Source organism: Mustela nigripes, chromosome X (assembly GCF_022355385.1).
Source record: "Mustela nigripes isolate SB6536 chromosome X, MUSNIG.SB6536, whole genome shotgun sequence".
In the NCBI taxonomy this organism is placed as follows: domain Eukaryota; kingdom Metazoa; phylum Chordata; class Mammalia; order Carnivora; family Mustelidae; genus Mustela; species Mustela nigripes.
The window spans coordinates 111,198,133-111,217,054 of record NC_081575.1 but is presented as its reverse complement, the minus strand read 5'-3'; the positions used below and the strand labels follow the sequence as shown (position 1 = coordinate 111,217,054).

The 18,922-nt window shown below is 38.2% G+C and overlaps 1 protein-coding gene across 4 annotated transcripts in view; it reads left to right on the top strand.

The window, feature by feature from the left end:
• Nucleotides 1-18,922, top strand: part of REPS2 (RALBP1 associated Eps domain containing 2) — a 166,983-nt gene that overhangs the window by 130,444 nt on the left and 17,617 nt on the right. For all 4 annotated transcript variants that reach the window (XM_059384641.1, XM_059384640.1, XM_059384642.1 and 1 more), the window contains one exon: nucleotides 6,488-6,593. In XM_059384641.1, the coding sequence (XP_059240624.1) occupies nucleotides 6,488-6,593 (106 nt within the window). The remainder of the gene's footprint in view (nucleotides 1-6,487; nucleotides 6,594-18,922) is intronic.

Here is an 18,922-nt window from a genome sequence, read left to right as displayed (position 1 = left end):
ATCCCAGGACCCCGAGATCATGACCTGAGCTGAAGGCAGAGGCTTAACCCACTGAGCCACCCAGGTGTCCCCCATATTCTTATTCTAGATCCCCATGGAGGTTGTCTTTATCCCTATGGTTGAAGATGGCTGCCTAACATGTTCACATTTCAGGCCCCAGAGAGGGGGAAAGAACAAATGGAGAGAAAACAGACTACCTTGAAAGGTATGACTCAGAAGCGGCATCTCTGATCCCATTGGCCCAAACGTAGTCATATGGCCTTACTTACCTACAAGAGAGATTGGGAAATGTAGTTTCTAGTTGGAGGGCCATGTGCCTCACTCAAACTGAGAATGATAGGCTACTGCAGATACGAAGGCATAGGAGTAGGTTTTGGAAGATAATCTGCCACAAAACCTTGAGTGGACAGTGCCTCACGATGCTGCTGTTCTGGATTGATAAATAGCGTGACACACAATAGAACCAGACAAAATAAATTGTCTGCCTAAGCGTTACTCCTTCATTTTCCTCCCTGGAAACCAGAGCAGTTCCAGAGAAGCCTGGAAGAGTGAGTAAAAATATTAAGAGAACCTGAAGAGACTGTGGAAGCAACTGTTAAGAGGGTGAGGCAGGTTAAATGCTCTGCTGACCCCTTCAGAGGTATTCTGGGCTTGATCCTATCTTGGTGTTATTTAGGGCTCCTTTGGTAGCAAATAATAAAAGGCAACTCGAGGTAGCAAAAGATACTCTTTATTATAAGGGTAGAGGTGTGACTCAGGGAAATCAGTGGCAGGAGTGGATCAGAAGAGAACATTGCAAACCTTCTGGGGCTCATTTTGATGCCTCTCAGTTTTCTTAAGGTGTTTTTGACATTTTTATCTGTAAAGACTCCTCACCTTCAGCTCCAGAGATCCCATTCTCACTGTGCGGGCCCAGGCTGAACTAAACTATGAGCCATAACTCAAGTCCTTTGGAGGGAGCGTCTGGTCAGCTCAGCATGGGCAGGATCCATTCAAGTGTCAAAATCAAGGGCAAGGTTTTCTCGAGACAAAAACAACTGCCTGCCAGGGGCTCATCCTTGTGGAGGAGGTGGAGGGAGATGGAGCCAGTTCCCAAAGGAAGGGGAAACCATTAGGAGCTGGACATACATGGTGTGGTGGTAGCGTAAGGAGGGGCGGCAAGTTCTGATCAACATCTTTTTAAAAACTTTTTATTTTGGTACAATTATAGATTTACAGGAAATTACAAAAACGATACAGAGCAGGCCTGTGGCTCTTTTACCTAGTTTCTCCTAATGATTACATTTTACCTAACTCTCGAACATTATCAAAACCAGGAAGCTGACATTGGGGCAGCGTATGCATAGTTCCGTGCCGTTTAATCACATGTGTGGAGTCTTGTAACTGCCACTGTAATCAAGGTACAGAAATCAGACCTACCTTCTTCTCGTCACCATTCCTTACTCCTGGCCACCACTGGTCTGTTTCCCATCTCTAGAATTTTTTCATTTTGAGAATGTTATATAAATAAAATCACACAGCATGTGCCCTTCTGAGTTTAGCTTTTTTTCACTTGGCACAATCTCTTGACATCTAAGTTACGTATCTCAGTGAGCACTGCTAAGCGCTATTCTGTGGAACAACTGTGCCGCAGTCTCTTGAGCCATTCGCTTGTTGAGAGACATTTTGGTTGTGCCTAGTTGCTGGGCATCATAAGCAAAGTTACTGTGAGCATCTTGTGTGTAGGTTCTTGTGTGTGCACAAATTTTCATTTCTCTGGTGTAAATGGCCAAGTTATACAGATGTTGAATCACTATACTGTACACCTAAAACTAATGTAACATTGTTACTTATAATCAAATTTTAGAAAGTAAAAAGATACAGTACTAATTAAATTATCTTTTTCACTTGATGTGATGTTAGTAAAAATGTAAAGTTTAAAAAAATTTAAAAAAAGACCAAAGCTTACCAAATATAAAAAAAAAATAAATTAAAAAAATGTAAAGTTTGTAAGGCATTCTAATAAAAGCCTTAGAAGTAAAAAAATATGGTCAATATTGATTGCTGGGTTGTGTGCTGAGTGTATGTTTAGTTTTTGGTTTTGTTTTAAGATTATTTTTATTTATTTAATTGAAAGAGAGAATGAGCAAGTATGTAAGTTGGGAGTAGGGGTAGTGGGAGAGGGAGGGGGGAGAAGCAGACTCCCTGCTGAGTAGGGAGCCCATGTAGGGCTTGATCCCACGACCCTGGGATCGTGACTCTAGCTGAAGGCAGATGCCCAACTGACTGAGCCACCTGGTGCCCCAAGTGTATGTTTAGTTTAAAAAAAAACTGCCAAAAAAAAAAAAAAAGAAAGAAAGAAACTCCCAAGTTGTTTTCCAAAATGGCTGCACCATTTTACATTTCCACCAGCAATGTATGAGAGATGGTTTCTCCACATCCCCACCAGCATCTGGTATTGTCACTGGTTTTTTTTTTATTTCAGCTGTTCAAATAGGTGGGTAGTTCTATCCTTTTGTGGTCTTCATTTGCATTTCCCTAATGGCTAATGAAATTGAGTGTCCTTTCATGTGTTTATTTGCCATCATGTCTCCTCTTTGGTAACATGTCTCTTCATGTCCTTTGCCCGTTTTCTAATTGAATTAGTTTTTTGCTGTTGAGATTTGAGAGTTCTTTTTATATATTTTAAGTGCCTATCAATTGCCAGGAATGTGGTTTGCAAATATTTTCTCTTAGTCTGGAGCCTGTCATTTCATCCTCTTAACACTCGTTTGCAATACCAAAGTTTTTAAAATTTTGAAGAAGTCCAACTTACTGATTTTTTTAATCTTTTATGGATTGTGCTTTTGTTGTTACATCTAAAAACTCTTCATGAACAAGCCCTAGATCTTGAAGATTTTCTCTTATGTTTTCTCCTAAAAGTTTTATAATTTTGCATTTTATATTCAAGTTGCTTGATGCATTTTGTATCATTTTATGTAAGATAGGTTTGTATCAGTGTTCTTGGCCTATGGATATTGAATTGCTTCAGTGCTGTTGGTTGAAAAGGTTATTCTTGGGGCACCTGGGTGGCATGGTTGGATGTCTGACTCTTGGTTTTGGCTCCAGTCATGATCTCATGAGCTGTGGGATTGAGCCCTGCATCAGGCTCCTGACTCCGCACTCAGCGGTGGGGTTAGGGCTGCTTGAAAGATTCTCTCCCTCTGCCCCTCCCCCAGTCAGGCATGCTCTCTCTCTAAAAATAAATAAATAAATCTTAAAGACAAAGAAAAGGCTATTCTTCCTCCATTCACTTGCTTTTGCACCTCTGTCAAAAGTGAGTTGTTTGTACTAGTGTATGTTTCTGGGTTCTCTATTCTATTCCACTGATTGATGTGTTTTTCCCTCTGCCAATACCACCCGGTCTTGATTACTGCCTTCATTTTAGTTACTTGATTACTATAACTATATAATAAAATATCTTCTATCTCTCCCACTTTTTTATGATTTTTCAGAATTTTTTAGATATTCTGATTCCTCCGACTTTCCATATAAATTTTAGAACAGTTTTGTCTAGATCTACAAAAAAATCTTGCTGAGATATTGATACAAATTGTGCTAAACCTTTGGAGCACCTGGGTGGCTCAGTCAGTTAATCATCTGCTTTCAGCTCAGGTCATGATCCCAGGGTCCTGGGAATGAGTCCCACGTCTGGCTCCCTGCTCCGTGGGGAGCCTGCTTCTCCCTCTCCCTCTGCACCCCACTCTGGCTTGTACTCTCTTGCATGTCTCTTTCTCTCTCAAATAAATAAATAATCTTTAAAAATTAGAAAAAAAGAATTGTGTTAAACCTTTATGTCAGTCTGAGGAGAGTTGACATCTTTACTATGTTGAGTCATTCAATCCATGAACATGATAAATACTTATTTATTTTGACCCTTTTCATTACTGTTTTATAGTTTTCAGCATGTAAATCTTGTGTATGTTTTGATATATCTAAGAACTTCAGTTTGAAGCTTTGTAAATGATACTGTATTTTTTATTTTTTCCCCCAAGTATTCAGTGTTAGTGTATCAAAATTCTATTGATTTTTTAAAAATACTTGTTTTTTTTAAAAAAGATTTTATTTATTTATCTGAAAGACAGAGATCACAGGTAGGCAGAGACGCAGGCAGAAAGAGAGAGGAGGAAGCAGGTTCCCTGCTGAGCAAGGAGTCTGATGTGGGGCTCCCTCCCAGGACCCTGGGATCATGACCTGAGTTGAAGGCAGAGACTTTAAGCCAGTGAGCCACCAAGGCGCCCCTATTGATTTTGTTTAAATTATTTATTTGAGAGAGAGGAGCAGAGGAAGAGGGACAAGCAGACTCTATACTGAGTGCAGAGCCTGACACAGGGCTTGATCCCACAACGTAGAGATCATGATATGAGCTGAAATCAAGAGTTGGATGCTTAACTGACTGAGTCACCCTAGGTACCCCCATTCTTTTGATTTTTGTACATTAATCTTCTCTCCTCCAAACTCATTCCTATTCTTGCTGAAATCATTTATTAGTTCAGAGAATTTTTTTTATAGATTCCTTGGAGTTTCCTTTGTAGGCCATCATGTCATCTGCAGATGGGGACAGTTTCATTCTTTTCAATATGTGTGCCTTTTATTTCCTTTTCTTGCATTACTGTGTTGGCTTGGACTTCTAGCACTGTGTTGAAAACAGTAATGAAACTAGAAATCCTTGCTTTGTTCCTCGTCTTAGAGGGAAAGCATTCAGTTTTTTATTTTGTTTTATGTCTTCTGTATAGTTTTTTTTTTTTTTTTTTTTTTTTTTTGTAGAAGTTCTTCATCAAGTTGAACAAGTGGGCCTCTATTCCTAGTTTTCTGAGAATTTTTTTTTTATCATGAATGGGTATTGAGTTTCATCAGGTAATTTTTCTATATCAGTTGATATAGTTATCTGATTTTTTTTTCTTTTACCTGTTAGGATGGTAGATTGCACTGATTGACTTTTGATTATTGAATCAGCCTTGAATCTCTGGAATAAAGCTCTCTTGGTCATGGTGTATACGTTTTTAATACATTGCTAAATTCTATTTGCTAATATTTTGTTAAAGATTTTGGCTCTGTGTCCCAGAGGGATATTGTGTCTAATTTATGTCTTTCTAGGCTGCCCTTTTCGAAGTCATTTGGCTAGAGAGAGCAGGATTTAGCTGGGGGGAGACTTTTTATTGTCTGCCCTTATTGATGCTTATGGATTGCTGACTTTTCCACCGTCCAGTCTGGGATATATGAAGCAAAAAAGAAAACCCAGAGAGTTCACTGCTATCTGTTTCTCTGGGTACTGAGTTCCCTGGCTGGTTTGCCTTCCTCACTCCACTTTTTAGAGTAATGTTATGTTTGTCTTATGTATTATGTCCAGGATTTTAACTTTACTTGGTGGGGTAGAGAGAAGTGTGTCTACTTCACATTGTCCTGAGACTGGAAATCCAGTCCTTATCTTTCTAAAAGTAGATTTTAAAGCCTATTCCCTGCTTCTTTATGGATGAAGAAATTAATCTTTCAACTTCTTTGGGAAGGGAGTATGCCTTCTGCAGATTAGCAGAGTGGGTAGCATAGTGTATGTGCTCAGTGAATATTAATCAGATCTCCGCAGTGGTCACTGGACATTCTGGTTAAGTTGCCCTGGCGTAGAAGCTACCTCTCACTGATTGCACATATGTCTGTTTTCCTAGGGGAACTTAAGTTGCCCTTTTGCTCTAAGAATTCAGTCTATTTTGCTGTGGGATATGAGACTGTAGGTTATACCGTCATGTTGATTTATCGTCCCAACTGTAGAATAATTCGGGCCAGTCATACCGTGTAAGCAGAGACTGTAATGGGCAAAGTGGAGCAGACGGTCACCCTAGTTAGACGTGTTCTGTGAATTTACTATTGACTTAATTTGGGAATAATGTTATTAAAACATTTTCTCAAGTGCCACAGATGTATGCTGGTGTATGCACATGCATGAGCATGTACACACACACACACACACACACACACACACACACTCAAGCAGTCATGCCTAATAATAAAGAAATGAAGGAGAGTTATATAGGACGGCCAAGTTTTGTGGGATTTTTCCTAACGAGAATGTTCTTCTATTCATTTCCTTCAGACTTGTCCACAGGGGCCACCTACAGGTCTTTTAAATGCCATTAAGGCTTACATGAAAAGGGCATTCTAGTTAATGTGGTTTGTCAGGAAGAAATACTTATTAAAATGTCTTGGAATAAATGGAATGCGAAGTTTGAAAAGGTCCAATTCACAGCTTTTCTTTCAAGTTATAAAATGGGAACTACTTCAGGTGTAAATAATTCATCCCGACAAATGTGTTTCGTTTGGTGCCTGCCCGCCTGCCTGTGAATATACGATTTTCTTTTTGGAGCCTGTGGCATTAGTCCCTCATTGAGCACTTCACACGAGTCAGGGTGTTCTGACCCGCAAGGGTCTGGACCCTTGAGTTCTATTTCGGTGAACTGTTTGTACTTTTTTATAGACAGTCTTCCAAACAGAAGAAGGCGATTCAGACTGCTATCCGCAAAAATAAAGAGGCGAATGCAGTGCTGGCCCGGCTGAACAGTGAACTCCAGCAGCAGCTCAAGGTAAGGAGCTTTCCAAAATTGGATTACCAGGCTTTTTTTTTCTGGTGGTTTTGTTTGGACCATTGGCCGAGCACCTGGTTCCATTCCTATTGGTAAGACTGGCGTCTTTGTTGGCAAACCTCTTTTGGAAGGCAGAGACTTGCTGCGCTTCAGTTTCATGGGTTGGTTCTTGTATGTTTAGGGGAAGCCTAGTCACTTGAATGTGCACCTGCATATTGTGTATCAGTGATTAGGACAGAGAGTCTGTCACAAAGGCTGTCTGAAGCGTTCTTCATTGCCGAAAGCTTCCGGACAAGCCTTTGATTGTTGAGGTCCTCTCTGAATGATGGGCTACTTACTTAGGTGGAAGAGGGTAGCCCTGATACTGTCAAAGGCCCACCCCCTCCTGCAGGCAAATGGTTCTTTTTCACCTTCGCAAGAACATCACCCTCTCCTTACCACCTCTTCCTCTTCCCCATTCCTCTCCCCTGTGTTAGTTTTCCAGGACTGCCGTAACGAAGTACTACAACCTTGGTGGCTAAAAGTACCAGAAATCACTTCTCACAACTCTGGAGACTAGAAGTCCAAAATCAAGGTGTCGGCAGAGCCATGGGCTCTCTCTGAAGGCTCTAGGGGAGAATCCTTCTTTTTGTCTTCCCAGCTTCTGGTAGTGGCTGGCAGTCCCAGACGTTCCTCGGCTTCCAGATGTGTCATTCCAATATCTGTCTCCACTGTCACATGGTATTCTCTCTGGGGCTCTCTGTGTCTGTGTCCAAATTCCTTTTCTTATTGTGTCCTCTTCTTATAGGGACACCAGTCATTGAATCAAGGCCCCCCCAAATTTAGTGTAACCTCATTTTAATTACATCCACAAAGGTCCTGTTTCTCTATGAGGTCATATTTACAGGTGCTGAGGGTTAGGACTTAAGTGTATCATACTGGAGGACACAGTTCTACCTACCGCATCCACCGATGCTCTCCTGCATCATTCCTGTCCACATAAACGTGTTCCAGTACTGTCCGGGATCTTGACGTCACATCCTTCTTCAACTGCAGCCCACTCTCTCTTTTCTCTTCCACGGCTAGGTTGCTTAGGAGTTGTTTTCATTTCCTGTCTTTCCTCACCGACAGCTTTCTCTCTCTCCACTTCAGTGCGGCTTCGCTCGCCTCCATTCACGCCCTTCCGGCAACCAAATCCAACGGGCCTGTTTTGGTGTTACTTGACTTTTCAGGAGAATTCTACACAATTGGCCATTGCCTCCTCTGATACGGCTGTTCTCACTGGATTTGGACTACTGTATTTTTTCATATTCCTTTCACTGCCTCCCTCTCCCCTCCTTCCCTCCTTCCTGGTGCCTCTCCCTTAGCACTCAGGGCTATTTCTTCCTTCTTCAGTTTCTCTTTTATTATTCCGCCTTTGCCCTGATATTTTAGTAGGAACATTTTTAAGTATACAAGAAAGGTGAAAGAATCCTACGGTAAATACTTTTATGGCCACCTCTTTTAACATTTTACTATGCTTGTTTTATCACATATCTACTCCTCTGTTCATCAGTCTACCTTATTTTTAACATGTTTTTCAGTAAATTGCAGACATCTGTATGCATCCCCTAAATGTTGCAATGTGTAGATCATTAACTAGTGTTCAGTATATTTACAGATTTTTCTGATGTTATGTTTTACATATAGTGAATGTACAGATCTTAAGTGTGCCATTTGCTAAGTTTTTACAAATGCATGTACTTATGGAACCCAAACCCCTACTATTGAGATATAGAGCACTACCACCACCCTCCGAGGCTGCCTCATGCTCCTTCCTTGTCAGTTCCTGCCCCCACGTGCACGGAGGCAACCACTGTTCTTACTTTGTTATGCCATAGTTTTATTTATTCTGAAACTCTCTATAAATGGTGTTCTGTAACATAAACTTTTATGTAAAGCTTATTTCACTTAGTATTACATTTTTGAACTTCATTGATACAGCATGTGTCAGTAATCCGTTTCTTTTTACTGCTGGATAGTATTCCATTGGGTGAGTATGTTGCAATTTCATGGTCAGTTCTTCTATTCATACACACTTCTATTAATACACATTAATACACACTGGAGCTGTTGCCAGTTTTTGTCTATTTTGAAGAAAACCACGTTTTTGAATAAGTCTTCATGTGGAAATATGTCCTCATTTCTCTTGGGGAAGTACCCAAGGTTCGGATTAGTAGGTAATGTGCTGAACATATGTGATTAGTTTTGTTAGAAACTGCTAGAGCTTGGGGTACCTGGGTGGCTCAGTTGATTAAGTGACTGCCTTTGGCTCAGGCCATGATCCCCAGGGTCCTGGGATCGAGCTCAGTGGAGAGCCTGCTTTTCCTTCTCCCTCTGCTGCGCCCCCGACTTGTGCATGTGCTTTCTCTCTCTCTCTCTTCCCCACCCCGCCCATCAAATAAATAAATAAAATCTTTAAAAAAAAAAAAAAAGGAAGGAAATTGCTGGAGCTTTTCCCAAAGTGGTTTTAGCATTTTGTACTCCTCCCACTAGACTGAGAGTTCCTGTAGTTCCACATCCTTGCCTCCATTTGGTGGTGGTCTTTTATAATTTTAGTTGATCCTGTGGTAATTCAGTTTTTATTTTGCATCTCCTTGATGCTTAATTTTGGTCAGCATTTTTATTACAATTATTTTCCTTTCATATATTTTATTTTATGAAGTGTCTATTCAGTATATCTGGCCATTTAAAAAATTTTTTTAGTCTTTTTTGGTGGCATTGTAAGTAGATGTTTTTTATATTATCTTGGTTACTAGTCCTTTGTCAGAGATGTTTTATAAACGTTTTCTTCCAGTCTTTCATTTTCGTAACTATATCTTTTCAAGAACAGACTTTTAAAAATTTTTGTAAAGTCTAATTTATCGGATTTTTTTCCTCTTATGGTTCCTATTTTCTTCCTGTATAAGGAAACTGCCTACATCTAAATTATGAAGATAGTCTCCTATGTTTTCTTTTAAAGGTATTATTGTTTTAGCTTTTGAATTTAGGTCTTAAATTGCTTTTTTAAACCACTTCATTGAGGTATAACTGACACACAAAAGCCGATGCATATTTAATGTATGCAGTGTGATACATACAGTTGGAAGGTAATTATATATCCGTGGACCCATCACCACAAGTTATGCCATAAAAGTATTCACATCTAAAAGTTTCCTTTCCTCTCTTTATTTATTCTTATTCTTATTCCTATTCTTATTATTATCATTTCATTATTATTCTTTTGTGTATGTGACAAGAACACTTAACATAAGATCTACTCTCTTGGCAACTTTTTAATTATACACTATAGTAAAATTAATTGGAACTATGAGATATAGTAGATCTCTAGGCCTTACTCATTCTGTATAACTGAACCTTTGTACTGTTTGAATAGTACTTCCGCATTTCCCCCAGCCCCTGACAATCACCATTCTGTACTCTCCTTCTATGAGTTTGACTGTTGTAGATTCCTCATATGAGTGGTGTCGCTTAGCATTTGTCCTTCTGTGTCTGGCTTATTAATGTCCTCCAAGTTTTATCTATGTTGTTGCAAATGGCTGAATTTCTTTCTTTTTAAAGGCTGAATAATATTCCATTGTATGTATATACATTTTCTTTATCAATTTGTCCATTGGTGGACATTTAGGTTCCTTCCATATCTTGGCTATTGTGAATAATGCTACAGTGTACATGAGAGTACAGATATCTCTTCAACATACTGATTTTAATTCCTTTGGAGATATACCCAGAAGCTGGATCATGTTTGGTAGTTGTATTTTTTTCAGTGTTATTGAGATATAATTGACATATAACACTGTGTATAGTTATACAACATATTAATTTGATACATTTACATATTGCAATATGATTGTCAAAGTATTGTTAATACCTTTGTCACCTCACATAATTACCAATTCTTTTATGTAGTGAGAACATTTAAGATTTACTCTCTTGGCAACTTTCAAGTATGTCATACAGTATTGCCAACTGTAGTCACCGTGTTGTACATTAGATCCCTAGAAGTTAATCATCTTATAACTGGAACTTTGCACCCTTGGTTAATATCTCTCCATTTCCCGTCCAGCCCCTGGCAACTTCCATTCTACTTTCTGTTTCTGTGAATTTGGCTTTTTTACTTCCACACACAGGTGATATCGCGCAGTATTTGCCTTTCTTTGTCTGACTTATTTCCCTTGGCATAGTTCCCACAAGGTCTATCCGTGTCACAAATGATAGGATTTCTGATTTCCTTCTTCCTTATGGCTGAATAGTACACCATTGTATGTATGTACTCCGTCTTTATTCATTCATCTGTAGACAGATACTAATGTTGCCTTGGCTTGGCTGTTGTAAATAATACTGCAGTGAACGTGGGAGTGCAGATATTCCTTTGAGATGCTGATTTTTATTTCATTTGGATACCTAGAAGTGGGATTGGTGGATCATTTGGTAGTTTTTTTTTTTTTCTCCATGTTATTTTCCATGGTGCCTGCACCAACTTACCTCCCTACCAACAGGGCACAGGGATTCCCTTTTCTCCACATTTTTGGCAACACTTATCTCTTACCTTTTTGATAATAGCCAGGTGTGAAGTGATACTGCATTGTAGTGTGTGTGTATTTTTTTAAAGTAGGCGTCACACCCAATGTGGGGCTTAAATTCACAGCCCTGAGATCAAGAGTTGCATGCTCTCCCGCTGAGCCAGCCGGTGCCCCTCATTGTGGTTTTAATTTACATTTCCTTGGTGATTTACATTTCCTTGGAGATTGGGCATCTTTTTACATACCTGTTGGTCATTTGTTTTGGTATGTTGTGTTTCCATTTTCATTTATTTCAAGATAGTTTTTAATTTCTTCTTTGGCCTATTGGTTATTCAGGAGTGTGTTAATTTCCACATATTTGTGAATTTTTCAGCTTTCTTCGTATTAGTTGATTTCTACTTTCATAACACTGTGTTTGGAAAAGATGATTTGGTTTGATTTCAGTCTTTTAAAGTTTCTTAGGGCTTGTTTTGTGACCTATTGTGATATATCCTGGAGAGTGTTCCATGTGTATTCAAGAATATATATTCTGCTGCTGTTGGATGGAATGTTCTTTCTGTCTCTTAGGTCCATTTGGTCTAAAGTATAGCGCAAGTTCAACATTTCCTTATTGATTTTCTGTCTGGATGATATATTCATTGATTTCTCCCTTCAGATCTGTTATTTGCTTAATGTATTTTGGTGCTCTGATGTTGGTTACATACATATTTACAGCTGTTATATTTTCTTGGTGAATTAACTCTTTTAACACTATATAATGACCTTCTTTGCCTCTTGTTACAGTTTCTGGCTGAATGTCTATTTTTTCTGAGTTAAATATAGCTACCCTGCTCTCTTGGTTTTCATTTGCATGAATTACCCTTTTTTATCTCTTCACTTTGAGCCATGTGTGTGACCCTGAAGCTGAAGTGAGCCTCTTGTAGACAACATATAGTTGTGTCTTGTTTTTAGACATTTTATGCCATTTTGGCTGGAGAATATAATTCATTACATTTAAAGTAATTATTGATAGGTGAGGACTTAACTAATGTCATCTTACTGTTTTCTGGCTGTTTTGTAGTTCCTTTGTTCCTTTCTTCCTCACTCACTGCCTTCTTTTGTGAATCGGTTTTGTGTAGTAGTACGCTTTGTCTTCTCTTTATCTTTTTTGCCTTTTTGTGAATTTACTGTAGGTTTTTGCTTTGTGGTTACTTTGAGGTTTATATAAAACATAGCTATAACTGTCTGTTTTATGCTGATAACTTTGATTGCAAATAATAACCCTATCCTTTTACTCCCCCCATTTTTGTTTTTGATGTCACATTTTACCTTTTTATATTGGGTATCCATTAGCAAATTATTGTAGCTGTAGCTGCTTTTGTAAAATAATTTTATTGCCTTAATTTTATTAATTCCTTTAATACAATTTAATAATCCTTTAAAAGTTATTATCTCACTTTTTTCCCTCAAGGTATTAACTGGATGCTAGCCGCTCCAGTGTTGTGCCTATTAATGTTTTATGTTCTTGGTTTTTAGGATTCTAAGTCATAAAATTTCAGAGCTTTAAGGGAACTTAGAAACCCTCCTTCAACAGACAGGCATAGCAAGGCCCTTGAAATCTGTGTGACTGGCCCGTGGTCACTTAGCTACCATGTGACAGAGCAGAGAGGGCATAATACCAAGTCTCCAGCACCTTTGGCACTCTGCTTTCCTATCTGGTACTGATTTGCTTTTTATTTATTTATTTTTTATTGAAGTATAGTTGACATACAATGTTATATTAGTTTCAGGTGTATAAAATAGTGATCCTGCGATTCTATGGATTACTCAGTGCTCACTAACACAAGTGTAGTCACCACCTGTCACCATACGGTGTTATTATAATATTATCAACTATATTCCCTATGCTGTGCTTTTCATCTCCATTACTTATTTTATAACTGGAATTTTGTACCTCTTAATCCACTTCATCTTTTTTGCCCATCCTTCCACTCAACTCTTCTCTAGCATCCACCAGTTTGTTCTTTGTATTTAAGAGTCTGCTTTTTTTGTTTGTTCATTTGTTTTATTTTTCAAATTCCACGTATAAGTGAAATCATATGGTATTTGTCATTCTCTATCAACATATTTCACTTAGCATTGTACCTTCTAGGTCCATCCATGTTGTTGCAAATGGTAGGATTTCATTCTTTTTTATGGCTGAGTAATATTCCTATTTGTGTGGGCGTGTGTGTGTGTGGGTGTGTATCACATTTTTTTACCCTTTCATCTATTGATAGAAACTTGGGTTGCTTCTGTATGGGTTGCTTCTGTATCTTGGCTGTTTTAAATAATGCTGCAGTAAACATAGGGGTGCCTAAATCTTTACAAATTAGTGTTTTTTATTTTCTTTGGATAAACACTGAGTATTAAAATTACTGGATCATATGGTGGTTCTATTTTTTCCTTTTTTTGAGGAAACTTTATACTGTTTTCTATAGTGGCTGCACCAGTTTACATTCCCACTAACAGTGTGTGAGGGTTCCTTTTCTTCATATCCTCACCAGCATTTGTTATTTCTTATCTTTTTGATAATAACTGTTTTGACACATGTGAGGTGATATCTCATTGTGATTTTGACTCCAATAACTAGTGATGTTGAGCATCTTTTCTTGTGTCTGGTGATCATTTGCATGTCTTCTTTGTATGTCTTCATTATTATAATGAAACTTGAAATGCCTATTTAGGTTCTCTGCCCATTTTTTAATTGATTGGGTTTTGTTTTGTTTTGGTGTTGAGTTGTATAAGTTCTTTATATATTTTGAATATTAATCCCTCATCAGATAAATCATTTGTGAATATCTTCCCTTATTGAGTAGGTTGCCTTTTTGTTGATGGTTTTCTTTGCTGTGCAAAAGCTTTGTATTTTGGTATAGTCCTTTTGGTTTATTTGTGTATTTTTTCTCTTTCCTAAGGAGACATATCCATAGATGTTGCTAAGGCTAGTATCTAAAAGATTACTGTTTTCTTTTAGAAGTTTCATGGTTTTAGGTCTCACATTTAGTCTTAATCCACTTTGAATTTATTTTTGTGTATAGTGTAAGAAAGTAGTCCAATTTCATTCTTTGGCATGTAGCTGTCCAATTTTCCCAACACCATTTATTGAAGAGACTGTCTTTTTCCCATTGGATAGTCTTGCCTCCTTTGTCATAAATTAATTAACCTTATTTTTAAAAAATATTCTATTTATTTAATTGACAGAGATCACAAGTAGGCAGAGAGGCAGGCAGAGAGAAAGAAGAGGAAGCAGGCTCCCTGCTGAGCAGAGAGCCCGATGCGGGGCTCGATCCCAGGATCATGGGATCATGACCTAAGCTGAAGGCAGAGGCTTAAACCCACTGAGCCACCCAGGCACCCCATTAATTAACCTTATAACTGTGGGTTTATTTCTAGGCTCTCTTCTGTTCTGTTGATTTATGTGTCTCTTTTTGTGCCAGTACCATACTGTTTTGATTACTACAGTTTTATAGTATATCTTGAAATTTGGGATTGTGATACCTCCAGCTTTGTTCTTCTTTCCCAAGTTTGCTTTGGCTATTTGAGGTCTTTTGTGGTTCCATGTGAAATTTAGGATTCTTTGTTCTAGTTCTATGAAAAATCCTGTTGGTATTTTGATAGTGATTGCCTTGAATCTGTAGATTGCTTTGGGTAGTATGGACATTTTAACAATGTTTGTTCCCCCAATCCATGAGCATGGAATATTTTTCCATTTGTTTTTGTCATCTTCAGTTTCTTTCATCAGTGTCTTATGGTGTTTAGCATATAGGTCTTTTACCTCCTTGGTTAATTTTATTCTTACATATTCTTTCTGATGCAAATGACAATGGGATTATTTTCTTAATTATTCTTTCTGCTACTTCATTATTAGTATTTAGAAATGGAAGAGGTTTCTGTATATTAAGTTTATATTCTGCAACTTCACTGAATTCACTTATTCTGATGTTTTGTTGGTGCTGTCTTTAGGGTCTTCTGTGTCTGGTGCCCTCATCTGCAAATAGTGGTAGTTTTACTTTATTTTTACTGGTTTAGATGCCTTTTATTTCTTTTTCTTGTCTGATTGCTGCCACTAGGATTTCCAGTACTACGTTGAATAAAAGTAGTGAGGGAAGAGTAGACATCCTCATCTTATTCCTGATCTTAGAGGTAATGCTTTTGGTTTTTCACCATTCAGTATGATGTTAGCTGTGGGTTTTTCATTAGATGGCCTTTATTATGTTAAGGTATATTATCTCTAAACCCACTTTGTTGAGAGTCTTTATTATGAATAAATGTTGTACTTTGTCAGATGTGATTTTTGCATCTTTTGAGATAGACATAGGGTTTTTAATCCTTCCTCTTGATAATGTGTGATGTATCACATTGATTGATTTACAGATAGCTATAGGTATTTTTAATTCTCTTGTCCTTTTACCTTGTAATAGAGTTAAGTGATTAACACCCCAACATATTAAAGTATTAGAGTATTCTGAATCTTACTATATAATTATATTTACCAATATGTTGTATTTTTTTATTTTTTCAAGTTGCTGATTAACATCCTTTCATTTCAGCTTAAAGAACTCCTTTCCGCCTTTCTTGGCAAGGCTAGTCTAATGTTAATGAACCCACTCAGCTTGTGTTTTTCTGGGAAAGTGTTTAATCCTTCTTCATTTCTGAAGGATTACTTTGCCAAATAGTGTGTTCTTGGTTGGCACTTTTTTTTTTCTTTTAGCACTTTGAATATATTATGCCACTCTATCCTGGCCTGTCTCTAGGTGCTTGCTGAGAAATATTCTGAGAGATCTTTAGGGGTTCACTTGTAAGTTACAGACTTCTTTTCTCTTGATGCTTTTAAGATGATCAGTCTTTGATTTTTGGCAGTTTTACTATAATGAATCTTGAAGAGGGTCTCTGACTTTGGTGATCCTTATGAGCTTTATGAACTTGGAGCTATATCTCTCCCCAGTTTTGGGAAGTTCTCAGCCAATATTTATTTAAATTTTTTATTTTTTATAAACATGTAATATATTTTTATCCCCAGGGGTACAGGTCTGTGAATCGCCAGGTTTACACACTTCACAGCACTCACCATAGCACATACCCTCCCCAATGTCCATAATCCCACCCCCCTTCTCCCAGCCCCCCTCCCCCCAGCAACCCTCAGTTTGTTTGGTGAGATTAAGAGTCACTTATGGTTTGTCTCCCTCCCAATACCAACTTGTTTCATTTATTCTTCTCCTACCCCCTTAACCCCCATGTTGCATCTCCACTTCCTTATATCAGGGAGATCATATGATAGCTGTTTTTCTCTGCTTGACTTATTTCGCTAAGCATGATAACCTCTAGTTCCATCCACGTCGTTGCAAATGGCAAGATTTCATTTCTTTTGATGGCTGCATAGTATTCCATTGTGTATATATACCACATCTTCTTTATCCATTCCATCTGTTGATGGACATCTAGGTTCTTTCCATAGTTTGGCTATTGTCGACATTGCTGCTATAAACATTCAGGTGCACGTGCCCCTTCGGATCACTACGTTTGTATCTTTAGGGTAAATACCCAGTAGTGCAATTGCTGGGTCATAGGGCAGTTCTATTTTCAACATTTTGAGGAACCTCCATGCTGTTTTCCAGAGTGGTTGCACCAGCTTGCACTCCCACCAACAGTGTAGAAGGGTTCCCCTTTCTCCACATCCTTGCCAGCATCTGTCATTTTCTGACTTGTTGATTTTAGCCATTCTGACTGGTGTGAGGTGATATCTCCTTGTTGTTTTGGATTTATATTTCCCTGATGCCGAGTGATATGGAGCACTTTTTCATGTGTCTGTTGGCCATCTGGATGTTTTCTTTGCAGAAATGTCTGTACATGTCTTCTGCCCATTTCTTGATTGGATTATTTGTTCTTTGGGTGTTGAGTTTGCTAAGTTCTTTATAGATTTTGGACACTAGCCCTTTATCTGATATGTCGTTTGCAAATATCTTTTCCCATTCTGTCTGTTGTCTTTTGGTTTTGTTAACTGTTTCCTTTGCTGTGCAAAAGCTTTTGATCTTGATGAAATCCCAATAGTTCATTTTTGCCCTTGCTTCCCTTGCCTTTGGCGATGTTCCTAGGAAGATGTTGCTGCGGCAGAGGTCGAAGAGGTTGCTGCCTGTGTTCTTCTCAAGGATTTTGATGGATTCCTTTCTCACATTGAGGTCCTTCATCCATTTTGAGTCTATTTTCGTGTGTGGTGTAAGGAAACGGTCCAATTTCATTTTTCTGCATGTGGCTGTCCAATTTTCCCAACACCATTTATTGAAGAGGTCTTTTTTCCATTGGACATTCTTTCCTGCTTTGTTGAAGATTAGTTAACCATAGAGTTGAGGGTCTATTTCTGGGCTCTCTATTCTGTTCCATTGATCTATGTGTCTGTTTTTGTGCCAGTACCATGCTGTCTTGATGATGACAGCTTTGTAATAGAGCTTGAAGTCCGGAATTGTGATGACACAACTTTGGCTTTCTTTTTCAATATTCCTTTGGCTATTCAAGGTCTTTTCTGGTTCCATATAATATTTGGATTATTTGTTCCATTTCTTTGAAAAAGATGGATGGTACTTTGATAGGAATTGCATTAAATGTGTAGATTGCTTTAGGTAGCATAGACATTTTCACAATATTTATTCTTCTAATCCAGGAGCATGGAACATTTTTCCATTTCTTTGTGTCTTCCTCAATTTCTTTCATGAGTACTTTATAGTTTTCTGAATATAGATTCTTTGCCTCTTTGGCTAGGTTTATTCCTAGGTATCTTATGGTTTTGGGTGCAATTGTAAATGGGATTGACTCCTTAATTTCTCTTTCTTCTGTCTTGTTGTTGGTGTAGAGAAATGCAACTGATTTCTGTGCATTGATTTTATATCCTGACACTTTACTGAATTCCTGTATAAGTTCTAGCAGTTTTGGAGTGGAGTCTTTTGGGTTTTCCACATATAGTATCATATCATCTGCGAAGAGTGATAATTTGACTTCTTCTTTGCCGATTTGGATGCCTTTAATTTCCTTTTGTTGTCTGATTGCTGAGGCTAGGACCTCTAGTACTATGTTGAATAGCAGTGGTGATAATGGACATCCCTGCCGTGTTCCTGACCTTAGCGGAAAAGCTTTCAGTTTTTCTCCATTGAGAATGATATTTGCGGTGGGTTTTTCATAGATGGCTTTGATGATATTGAGGTATGTGCCCTCTATCCCTACACTTTGAAGAGTTTTGATCAGGAAGGGATGTTGTACTTTGTCAAATGCTTTTTCAGCATCTATTGAGAGTATCATATGGTTCTTGTTCTTTCTTTTATTGATGTGTTGTATCACATTGACTGATTTGCGGATGTTGAACCAACCTTGCAGCCCTGGAATAAATCCCACTTGGTCGTGGTGAATAATCTTTTTAATGTACTGTTGAATCCTATTGGCTAGTATTTTGTTGAGTATTTTCGCATCTGTGTTCATCAAGGATATTGGTCTATAGCTCTCTTTTTTGATGGGATCCTTGTCTGGTTTTGGGATCAAGGTGATGCTGGCCTCATAAAATGAGTTTGGAAGTTTTCCTTCCATTTCTATTTTTTGGAACAGTTTCAGGAGAATAGGAATTAGTTCTTCTTTAAATGTTTGGTAGAATTCCCCCGGGAAGCCGTCTGGCCCTGGGCTTTTGTTTGTTTGGAGATTTTTAATGACTGTTTCAATCTCCTTACTGGTTATGGGTCTGTTCAGGCTTTCTATTTCTTCCTGGTTCAGTTGTGGTAGTTTATATGTCTC